Here is a 12,273-nt window from a genome sequence, read left to right as displayed (position 1 = left end):
TCCTGGTAAAATGAGGAACAGTCCCAAATAACCAATTTTTCTAGTACTATGTTCCCCACTGCTACTTCCTTTACTTACAAAGGGGACCCTTGAACCAAATAATTTACCTCACATTTGGCACCCAGTGACCAGGACGTTTGTTTTCTTTAGAAAAACACACATATCCACAACCCTTATATAATTTTTTTGTTTTTACATTTAAATATAAAAATACTACTTTTGCTTTGTGTTATAAATGGAGGACCAAGCAGTAAAGAACTTTTCTTCTCTTAAGGTAGGACAGCCATCTGTTGTTGCTGAGCTGCTGTTTGTGAAAGGTGTGGGTGGCTCCAAGCAAGAGAAACACAAGAGGTAAACTAACCCCCAGTTCTTGCTCTTCTCCTAACCTCCACTAGTGAGAGTTGGTTTAATCTTAAGAATTGAAGGAGACATGCCATCATAAGTAGTCAGCCTGCCCTTCCAGCTGTCCTTTAGAGGAAGTTCTCCCCTCCTTCACACGCTGCTTTGTGCGGAGGTGACATCTACCGAACAAGGACACTTCCAGAGAGAAGCAGTCACCACCTTTCCCTGCGCCCACCCACACATTAGAAAGGAAGAAAATGGGGGCCGGGTACATGGGAGATTAAGAACTTGACCCCTCTATCCTGACCAAGGAAAAGCAAGGTTCACTGGGCATGAGGAATAAAAAGACCTTGAAATCCCACTTTTGAGTAATGAGGATAATTAAGACACCAGGGAGAGGGAGAGTTGCAGTGGGATGAAGAGCTGGGAAGGGCTCAGTCGCTGGAAGCATCGTCCCCTTAGTTTTTGTACTGGAAGGGCTCGTCGCCAGTCTCGTTGAGAAGACACGTACGGATGATGGCCTCTGTCACTGCAAAGGGGTCGCAGTTGGCAGAAGGGCACCGGTCTTCGAAATAACCCCTCTTCTCCTGGCCAACAGACTGGGGAATGCGGATGCTGGCGCTGCGGTTGGCAACACCGGCGGAAAAGTCGTTGATGTTGGAGGTCTCGTGGAAGCCAGTCAGGCGCCGGGCATTGTCCAGGCCTCCCTTGGGATCGTAGGCACGGATGTGGTACTGGTGCCGCTTGCTGAGTTTCTCAATGGCCTCCTCAATGTACTTCAGGCCTTTCTCCTCCCGCATGGCCTTCGTGCTGAAGTTGGTATGGCAGCCTGCGCTGTTCCAGTTCCCAGGAATGGGCTTAGGGTCAAAGGTTGCTATCACGCCAAAGTCTTCACATACACGATGTGATAAAGCGGGCCACCCACAGGTGATCTCCCATGCGGATTCCTTCACAGGGTCCAATTTGGAATTCCCACTGGGCAGGCATGATCTCGGCATTTGTTCCCGTGATCTTGACTCCAGCATACAAGCAGGCCCGGTAGTGAGCCTCCACGATGTCTCTGCCATAGGCTTTGTCAGCTCCCACGCCACAGTAATACGGGCCTTGGGGCTCAGGGAAGCCATTGGAAGGCCAACCAAAGGGGTGCCCATCCGTCCCCATGAGAGTGTATTCCTGCTCCATTCCAAACCAGGGGTGCTGGTTGCTGACCATGTCCATGATCCGCTTACAGGTGTGCCTTAAATTGGTCTCGGCAGGCTTCCGATTATACTTGAAAACTTCACAGAACATCAGCTTGTTGGGATCCTTGCAGAAAGGGTCACGGAACATGGCAACTGGGAGGAGGTACATGTCACTGTTGGAGCCTTCAGACTGGAAAGTGCTAGAGCCATCAAAATTCCATTCCAGCAACTCTTCTACACACTTGGGCTCACAGTCCAGGGTGCGGGTCTTGCAGTACAGCCCTTCTCCTTTACCATCGATCCAGACATACATGGCTTGGACTTTCTCGCCTTGAGGCAGGGCCATGTACATCTGCTTGATGCCTTTGTTCAAGTTGGAACTTGCTGAGGTGGCCATGGTGGAAGGCGTTCTGGGCAGCCGTGGGCCGGTGGGAAGGAAGGTGGGCAGGCGGCGAGAGCGAGGTGGAGAGAAAGCGCGGAGAGGAGATCGGTGTACGGTTCAGACGCTGCGCTCGGCTCCCATTCTCGGCTCTGCCAAATGTCTTAACCTCTAAGCAGAATCGCTACACTTTTTGTTTTCAAGGGAGGGTTTCACTCTAGACTAGGCTGACCTGGAATTCACGCTGTATTCTCAGGGTGGCCTCGAACTCACGGCGATCCTCCTGCCTCTGCTTCCCAAGTGCTGGGATTAAAGGCATGCGCTTAAACTTCCCTCCTTCCTTCCTTCCTTCCTTCCTTCCTTCCTTCCTTCCTTCCTTCCTTCCTTCCTTCCTTTCTCTTTCCCTTTCCCTCACCTTCTCCCACTCCTCTCTTCCCTTTCCTTCCCCCTCCCTCCCTCCCTCCCTTCTCCTTCCTTCCTTTCTTTTTCTCTTTCTCTTTCAAGGTAGGTAGGGTCTCACTGTAGCCCAAGCTGACCTGGAACTCATTCTGTAGTCCCAGGCTGGCCTGGAATTTAGAGTGATCCTCCTTCCTAAACCTCCCAAGTGCTGGGATTAAAGGCATGCGCACCAGGCCTGGTTATATATATATATAGTCTGCCCTTTTAATGGGGACGTGTGTGTGCGAGAGAGAGAGAGAGAGAGAGAACACTCCCTGTGTAGCAGAGGATGACCTGTCCTGCCTCCACTTCTCCAGTGCTGGTATTACAGGCTGGAGCCCAAATCCAAGGCTTCAAGCATACTAGGAGGCCGCACTACCAACAACTATATTCCCAATGCCTTTTTCATGGGAGAGTTTGTTGTCTGAGGGTCACACTTAGAAAACAACAGAAGCCAGGTGTGGTGACGCACACCTTTAATCACAGCACTCAGTAAAGGTAGGATCGTGGTGAGTTCCAGGCCACCCTGAGACTACATAGTTAATTCCAGGTCAGCCTGGATCAGAGTGAGACCCTACCTCGAAGAACCAAAAAATAAAAATAAAGAAAGAAAATAACAGATACCTGGCTGGAGAGATGGCTTAGTGGTTAAGGTGCTTACCTGCAAAGCCTAATGACCCCAGTTTGATTCTCCACTACCCACATAAAGCCAAATGCACAAGATGCCACAGAGTTATGAGGATCTCGCTATGAGCTCGAGGCCACTCTGAGACTACATAGTAAATTCCAGGTCAGCCTACACTACAGACCTTACCTCGGAAAGAAATAAAGGAAGAAAGAAAGGAGGGAGGGAGGAAGGAAGGAAGGAGGGAAGGAAGAAAGGAAGGAACCGGGCGTGGTAGTGCATGCCTTGAACCCCAGCACTCGAGAGGCAAAGGTAGGAGGATCACTGTGAGTTTGAGGCCACCCTGGGACTACATAGTGAATTCCAGGTCAGCCTGGGCTAGAGTGAAACCCTACCTCAAAAAAACAAAAACAAAAACAAAAACAAAAAAAGAGAGAGAGAGAGAGAGAGAGAGAGAGAAAGAAAAAGAAAAGAAAGAAAAACAAGAGATACTGTGGTTCCTTCTCTTGCCCTGCAGGCGCCGCTGCCCTCCAGCAAGTTTCTGACTGCTGAGCAGGGCTTCCAAGTCTGTTTTCTTTCTTTCTTTCTTTCTTTCTTTCTTTCTTTCTTTCTTTCTTTCTTTCTTTTTTTTTTTTTTTTGATTTATGAAAAAAAAATTTATTACATAACAGCTTGTTTTTAACAATTTTTGATTAATTTTTTTATTCAGAATACTTGTGTCATTCATGTAAAATAGTTTGATACAGTACATTGTATGTTATAGGGTTTTTTCCCTCAAAAATTCTAAGGCTCTCCTACTCCTTCTCCTCTGCTGAAGTAAGGGCACCCTAAGTATCGTGCGGACAAGTTTTAAGAAAGAAAGTTGACGGAACAAAATTTTAATAGCACTACACTAACCAACTTTAAAATCAGGACCAAAAAAAATCTGAATTGGATGCCGCACCTTTTTAAGGAATTTATCATTCATGCTTTCTTCACCTTAAAGCATGCTCACAAATCAGCAACACCAACCGGAAAAATAAACACCGTCTATTACAATCATTCTAGGTTGTTTGCTGAACCAAACGGGTTTATATCAATGACAACATATTTAATTACTCTCAAATAGCAGCTTTAATACCAGTCAAGTCATAAATTAAAAATAAAAACAAACTTGTAAGTCTGAAATTAATCTTTGGGAGTTTTGAAACCTTTCAGTAAAAACTATGTGGTGTTTTTTTTTTTTTCTGTACTTAAAAAAAAATCCAAGCAATATTCTTGCTCAAAAAACACTGATTAATGTAGAAAATGAATCAGGCCACTGTTAAGACACTAAAAAGGAAGGTGTACCAAATAATCTTTGAGTTTCAGTTATTCTGTTGAGCTAACATAAACTGTATGTTTCAAGTACCAGTTCAACTTTGTGTCTGTCTGTACTACTGGTTGGATGGGGGTGCTGCACTCAAAGTCAGCACGCGGAGGACAAATGCTCGCCCCCAGTACATCTCACAGCTTCACTGCTACAGACTGTCACTGAGAGAGATGCACTGGTTAGTCTGAGCCTTGTCTAGTGAACTAGGGAAGCAGCGAATCCACAACACACACTGTGCTAGCACTTTCTTCTCAAGTCTAACTCCAAAATGAGGGACAACTTGGAAGCTACTATCCCAATCTGTGACAGCTGGTGGCACATGGCTGCTGGACATTTTGAAGATGTGGTGGTACAGTACATTCTCACCGCCACACCAGGTTCCCGAAGCAAGCTGCACATCAGCCCTGCAGCATTAGCAACAGTGCATCAACAATGTTCCATCGCAGCTCAGTACCGATGCATCTGATGTGAGTACTGTGGAGGCTGCTGGGAGGTAGCTGAGTATCCCATGCTGCTCTGGGGCTGCAATGTGCTTGGTCCAGGGTTGGGATAGTCGGCATGTGGATTGGAACGCTGATAGTCTGAGGTCATGAACAGTCCACTGTTTTCAAACTTCACACTAAGTAGCATTGGACTTTGCCAAGAGCCCTCATGTGCCTGCTAACCCAAACCTGTGCTTGTATCCAGATGTTTTCTCACTTTTCATAGCAACAAGTGAGCCGGCACTGGTAGCCTCACTCCCAGTTTACATGTAAGGAAACTGAGGCTAAAGTAATTTTACACACACACACACACACACACACACACACACACACACATCTGCCCTTTTCCAGACAGTTTCCTACAGGTACTGTTTTCTAGAAACCTGCTGTTTCCTTTCCCAAGGGGGGAGGGGATCTTTTCCAGTATGACAGTATCCTGTTTCAAGCTCCCTGATAATGTCTTCTTCACTTAATGGCTTGCTCATCCCAACCTCACCAACCCTTGTCCCCAGGGCTGGAAATGGTAGGGACAACCAGTAGTCCCTGCTTCATGAAATGACTACATTGCAGACAGTGTGATTAGAGACTTGTCTTATTTTGTTTTTTACTCTTGATCCATGAACAAAGCTATGGCCTGGTCCAAGGAGACACTCAGTAACATGTGATCAAGGTCTCTAGGACCCAGACCACCCTGTTTACTATTCCCGCAAATCTGCAGTACCTCTGAGATTCAACCCCTTTCCTCCACAGAATTTGGAAGTGAGAAGGGAAACTTGCACAGTAGCAGTTGCTGAGAACTACAATATGGCCTTAGAGTGCCAGGGCTCTCCTTTCCCAACTAAGACTGACTTGAACACTCCTCTGCCCAGGAACCACTCTGGAACCCAGGCCAGGTAAAGAGTACCTCCCTGTGGATACACAGCCTTTGCCCATGATCAGACACCATAACACAGCATGACATAAGTTGGGTCAGGTTCATCTTTACATTCCCTTTGGGAACTGGCACAGGAATCCAAAAGCAGAGGAAGAGAAAGGAAGGAAGAAGGGGAAAATAGAGAGAAGGTCCTAATGCTGCAGTGAAGAGGAACACAATCCAGATATACAGCCCACCCTCTTGAACACCAGATCAGGATCTCCAGCAGGGCTAGCATTTCTGTGGGAGTATAGAGAGGAAAATGGACAGGAGGCCTGGAAGGTGTGCAAGTGCCCAAACACATGAGCTACATGGACCACTGGCTATAATCCCCAGGGCAACTGGAAGTCCTCTGGCTCCAGTGGGCTGCAGTGTGTTGCCTCCAGATTCTTGAGGTGTCGGCGAGCCAAGAAGAGTGCAAGTTGTCGGCGACGCCTCAAGCTCAAGCCTTGGCCCACAAGCCAGGGAAAAGTAGGTCCATGTGGACCCCAGGCCCTAGTTTCCACCAATTCCTTCTGGCAGCGTTCACGATAAGAACGCAGCATTGCCACGCACCACTCATCATCCACACGGTAGCGGGCATAAAAAGCAGCCTCTTGAGCCAGGCTGCTGGTGCGTAGCCAGCGTGTCACTACTGTACGGCCCTCACAGGCCATCACAGATGGGTATCGATGCTGCAGCAGGCGCAGCAGCAGCTCGTTGCCACGGTTGCCCTCCACATCACCCTCCATGTCTTGGGATGGCAGGGTGGGCAGATGGCTTGAGGTACTGACCACATCATCCTGTGTGCGACGGAGCAGCAGTACTGGCCCTGGGTAGCAACACAGCTGCTCAGCAACATTGAGGTTGAAGTGCTCCCGTACAGTGCGTACCACCAGCCCTTTCCAACTGTGGGGCATTACCTTCAGTGCAAGTGGCACGAGGTCATCAAAGGTGGCATCCAACACTAGTGCACCCAGCTCTGGATAAGTCATGGTGGCCCAGGTTGCTGTGAAGCCACCGATAGACCAACCATAAATCACCACATGCTCTGGGGGGAAGTGTAGACGGTGCAGTGCATACTTGACCACTACATCCATTGCATTGGCATCGTGTTGAGGGAATGGTGCACCTGTGCTGCCCCCAAAGCCTGGGTGGTTCCATCCTAGCACCGAGTAGCCAGCCTCCAGTGGCGCAGATAGGCAACCCATCTCATAAAATCCAGCATTGCCTTCACAGCAGATAACCAGGCGCAGGCCACGGCCATTGCTGCCTGGGTGCTGGCGGCGATCCATGAACATGGTGTCGATCTCATTGCCATCACAGGCCACCAGCTTGGCGCGACGCCCATGATAGCGTTCCACGAGGCGCTCTTGGCCCTGCTGCAACAGAGGCAGAAGGGCACGTGTCATCAGGAACATGGAGCCAGGATACACAAGCCAGCGGCCCAGCGAGTGGGCTAGTGCATAGCTGGCAAGCTGGCTAGGCAGTTCTCGGATCTGTTGCAGGAGGCACTGAACCTGGCTACGAGCCCTGCGTGGCCTCCCAAGCACATCCCCACCCAACGCAGCATCATGCAGTAGCCACACTCCTGCTGCGGCTGCTGCACATGTCAGTGCACGGTGACCACTGCCACCTGCTCCTGTGGCTCTCACGTCATCCCAGCGGAAGTCTACTGGCCAGCTGCGGAAGTTGTAGGTGTAGTTTGCTGTCAAGTAGATCTTGAACACATGTACCAGTGCCTTCACAAAGCAGATGACACACATGGGCACTGAGGGTCTGTGCCACTACACATTAGCTCCAAAGTTCAGAGGCCCAGTCCAGGGACTGGGGTGGCAACAGCAGGCCCAGCCCAGCGGGCAGCTATGAAAGCTGTGCACACTATCTAGTGACATGCCACCTCTGGGTAGGCCCCAGTGGCCTTTATGACCTGGGTCTTTCCTGGCTGAGGGGAGGCTGCATCTCTCCAGTACTGATTGGCTTTGTGAGTCACTGTTGCTGGGAGAAGTGATGCTGGGATAATGGGCTCACAAAGGGTTCAATCTTTTTAGCACATGCAGCTCTACTACCTCATTGACTGAAGATAGACAGCCAAGCGGGCCAGAAATGAACTACCTTGACCATTCCCATATTGGGGTTGAGGGACACTACAAAAGCAGGATTTCCCACACCTGTGCTAAGCTTGCTTTGGGTAGTACACACCTATCTTCAGCCTTGGAATCCATTGGTTTTCATCTCACAGCAAGAACCCAGGTCAGAACAGAGCTGCTACTGAAACAAGGTGTGGTGGTTTGATTCAGGTGTCCCCCATAAACTTAGGTGTTCTGAATGCTAGGTTCCCAGCTGATGGATATTTGGGAATTAATGCCTCCTGGAGGGAGTGTATTGTTGGGGGCGGGCTTATGGGTATTAAAGCCAGTTTCCCCTTGCCAGTGTTTGGCACACCCTCCTGTTGCTGTTGTCCACCTTCTGTTGGCCAGGGGGTGATGTCCACCCTCTGCTCATGCCATCGTTTTTCCCTGCCATCGTGAAGCTTCCCCTCAAGCCTATAAGCCAAAATAAATCTCTTTTTCCCAGAAGCTACTCTTGTTGGGTGATTTCTACCAGCAATGCGAACCGGACTGCAACACAAGGATAGTAGCATGTTCTCATAGCTTGATTCCTACCACTCTACCCTTGCCTTTTCAGAGAAGAGACTGAAGGTAGACTCAGAATCCCCACAACTACCTCCTACCTTTTTCTGGATCCTCTTTTCACTGGGCCAGCTGCAGCAATGACCTTCTCCAGGTAGATCCTTCCTAACTAAAGTTCCTCTTTTCAGCCCCTGATTGAGCCCCTGCCTCCCCCCACCCCGCCACCACGAACCAACCCACAAACTACCTTCCTCTTTTTTAGGATTCTAGTGGGTTCCCCTTTTTCTTCTGCACTGGACAGGGCCTGACTATCTAAGGGTCAAGGGGCAGACAGAGTTAGGGGCTGCATAGGGCATTGCTCAGGCACTTGTTTAACAGTGATCCAGTTCTGGAACAAATGCCAAGACCAGGAAAACCTAATCAGATACCCTGAGCCCAAGGACCAGGCCTACCTGAGAGGCCTCAAGTTTTTAACGAAGGTGGTTTCCAGGCCCCAGAAACCATTTCTGCACTCCTACTTCTGGTTGAGGGTACTGCCTGGCCCAAGGTAGCCCAGCAGCTTTGGACGTAGCTGAGGAATACTTCTCTCTTTTAGTGGGGGCAGGAGGGCAGGTCCAATCAACTGAATGATTTGTGGATGCTGAGTATTCCTTACATACACAGCTGGAGTTTCATATGAAATACAGGACACTCAGTTAAAGTTGAATTTTAGATAAATAGCAAAACGTTTTTCATGTTTGTGAGACAGTCTCAATACATAGCTCAGGCTATACACAAACTCTCAATCCTCCTACCTCAGTCGGTATTCCAAGTGTGGCCCCCATGACTTTGCTTTATTTCTTTTTTTTTTTTTTTTGAGGTAGGGTCTTGCTGTAGCTCAGGCTGACCTAGAATTCACTATGTAGTCATAGTCTGGCCTTGAACTAATGATGATCCTCCTACCTCTGCCTCCTGAGTGGTAGGATTAAAAAATTAAAGGCATGTGCCACAATGCCTGCTGTTCTCTCTCTCTCTTTTGTTTTTTTAAATATTTTTATTTATTTATTTGAGAGCAACAGACAGAGAAAGAGGCAGATAGAGAGAGGGAGAAAGAATGGGTGTGCCAGGGCCTTCAGCCACTGCAAACGAATTCCAGATGTGTATGCCCCCTTGTGCATCTGGCTAACGTGGGTCCTGGGGAGTCGAGCCTCGATCCAGGGTCCTTAGGCTTCACAGGCAAGCGCTTAACTGCTAAGCCATCTCTCCAGCCCTCTCTCTCTCTTTTTGAGGTAGTGTCTTGCTCTAGTTCAGGTTGACCTAGAATTCACTATGTAGTCAGGGTGGCCTCGAACTCATAGTGATCCTCCTACCTCTGCCTCCCAAGTGCTAGGATTAAATGCTTGCACCACCCCGCCTGACTACATGTGCCACTCTGTGCATCTGGCTTACATGGGTACTGGAGAATTGAATCTGGGTCCTTATGCTTCACAGGCAAGAGCCTTAACCACTGAGCCATATCTCCAGCATCTCTCTCTCTCTCTCTCCTTTCTTTTTCTTTCTTTCTTTTTTTTTTTTTTTTTCAGGTAGGGTATCACTCTAGCCCCGGTTGACCTGGAATTCATTCTGTAGTCTCAGTATGGCTTTGAACTCATGGTGATCCTTCTACCTCTTCCTCCTGAGTGCTGGGATTAAAGGCGTGTGTCACCATGCCTGGCTTCCACTCTCCTTTTTTTAAAAATTTACTTTTTTAACCAGTCATAGTTGTGCACATCTTTAATCTCAGCACTTAGGAGGCAGAGGTAGGATGATCGCCATGAAATTAAGACCACCCTGAGACTACAGAGTGAATTCCAGGTCAGCCTGGGCGAGGGCGAGATCCTATATTAAACAAAAAAATTATAGGACATTGCCGAGGCCCTTGGTTTCCCACCAGGAATAGATGGTAAGCCTCTATTGCTGAAGACTCCACATACTTGGGCTGCAAGGCCACTGAGAAATCCTGCTGGAATTGAGTTGATAACCTCCTCCATGTAGACCAGCTGACAGAAAGCTAGAAGAAGCCATTCTGTATGCAGTTCAACGGGAGAAAGAGAAATCACCAGTGAAAATACTCAATGATGGACACTGCAAATCTTAAATTTTGCTAGCCAGGCCAACTGAGCCAATGAGTGCAATAGTGGCATGTCTGTCATGGTGGAAATTAACTGTCCTCTAATTGAACTGGAGGCACGCTCCATGGGAGGGAATACATTCCTGATACTGAAAACCTAAAACTGGGGTAGTCATGAGCCCTAGGGGTGTAATGTCTGCTTCTGTCTGGCTAAATGTATATACTATGCTTATCAAACTGCCCAGTAGGCACTTCTCTTAATGTTCATACCCATATATTAATGCTACTCTCACTTTTGGTAGAGAATCTTCTCTTTTCAGATGGCAGTGACCTTGGGATGACTCAGAAGGCATCATGGTCCTGAGAAGAAGTGACAGAGGAGTGCTCAGCACTGCAATATCTCTATCACACCTTCCAAGGCTCAGGGTCCATTGTGGAAGAGGTGGCAGAAAGAATGTAAGAGCCAAAGAAAGTGTAGGACTCCTTACAATGTGCTCCCCCCAGACACAAAATGGCCTGGATATCCATGGCCTGACACTACCTACACAAGACCATCTTAATAGGAGGAAAAGATCATGACATCAAAATAAGAGTGACTGAGAGGGGGAGGGGATATGATGGAGAATGGAGTTTCAAAGGGGAAAGTGGGGGGGAGGGAGGGCATTACCATGGGATGTTTACAATCATGGAAGTTGTTAATAAAAAATATATAAAAAAAGGATTGGCCAGGTGTGGTGGCTCACGCCTTTAATCCCAGCACTCGGGAGACAGAGGTGGGAGGATTGCTGTGAGTTTGAGGCCACCCTGAGACTCCAGAGTGAATTCCAGGTCAGCCTGGGCTACAGTGAGACCCTACCTCAAAAAAACAAAAAAAGGGCTGGAGAGATGGCTTAGCGGTTAAGCGCTTGCCTGTGAAACCTAAGGACCCTGGTTCGAGGCTCGCTTCCCCAGGTCCCACGTTAGCCAGATGCACAAGGGGGCACACGCATCTGGAGTTCGTTTGCAGAGGCTGGAAGCCCTGGCGCGCCCATTCTCTCTCTCTCCCTCTATCTGTCTTTCTCTCTGTGTCTGTCGCTCTCAAATAAATAAATAAATAAATAAATAAATAAATAAAACAAGTGTTTAAAAAGAAAAGGATTGGAAGTATAGCTTACATGCTAAGGTACTTGCCTACAAAGCCAAAGGACCCAGGTTCAGTTCCCCAGGACTCATATAAACTAAATGTACAAGGTAGTGCATACTTCTGGAGTTCATTTGCAGCAGCTGAAGGCCTTGGCATGCCCATTATCTCTCTCCCTCTTTCTCATCTGCCTCTCTCAAATGTGTATGTGTGTGTGTGTGTGTGTATTTTTTTTTTTTTTTTTTGTTTTGGTTTATTGAGGTAAGGTCTCATTCTAGCCCAGGCTGACCTACAATTCACTATGCAGGCTCAGAGTGGCCTTGAACTCATGGCGATCCTCCTACCTCTGTCTCCCAAGTGCTGAGGTTAAAGCTGTGTACCACGACAACCGACCCAAATAAATTTAAAAGAAATTATATATATATATATATATATATATATATATATATATATATATATATATATATAAATTTATTTATTTGCATGTGTGTGTGCACCAGGGTCCTGTGCTGCTGTAAATGAATGCCAGACACATGCACTACTTTGCACTCAGCTTTATGTGGTGCTCGGGAACTATGAAACAAATCTGGGCTTTAAACTGCTGAGCCATCTCCTCAACCCCAACATCTCTATTTTGTTTTTTCGAGTTAGGGTTTCATTGTAGCCTAACCTGATCCAGAATTCGCTATGTAGTTTTAGGGAGGCCTCAAACTCACAGGGATCCTTCGACCTCTGCCTTCT

The 12,273-nt window shown here is 47.9% G+C and overlaps 1 protein-coding gene and 1 pseudogene across 1 annotated transcript; both read right to left on the bottom strand.

The window, feature by feature from the left end:
- Positions 1 to 623: 623 nt before the first annotated feature.
- Positions 624 to 1,933, bottom strand: LOC101596748 (annotated as a pseudogene).
- A 4,101-nt stretch (positions 1,934 to 6,034) lies between these two features.
- On the bottom strand, positions 6,035 to 7,456 carry Abhd16b (abhydrolase domain containing 16B). Its single transcript, XM_004669463.1, has one exon. It carries the CDS (start codon positions 7,454 to 7,456, stop codon positions 6,035 to 6,037), a length of 1,422 nt encoding a protein of 473 aa, XP_004669520.1.
- Between the last annotated feature and the right edge of the window lie 4,817 nt (positions 7,457 to 12,273).

The sequence above is a fragment of the Jaculus jaculus genome, chromosome 8, assembly GCF_020740685.1.
Source record: "Jaculus jaculus isolate mJacJac1 chromosome 8, mJacJac1.mat.Y.cur, whole genome shotgun sequence".
Taxonomy (NCBI): Eukaryota; Metazoa; Chordata; class Mammalia; order Rodentia; family Dipodidae; genus Jaculus; species Jaculus jaculus.
Note: the sequence above shows the minus strand (reverse complement) of the source record. Positions and strands in the feature narration are given on the sequence as shown.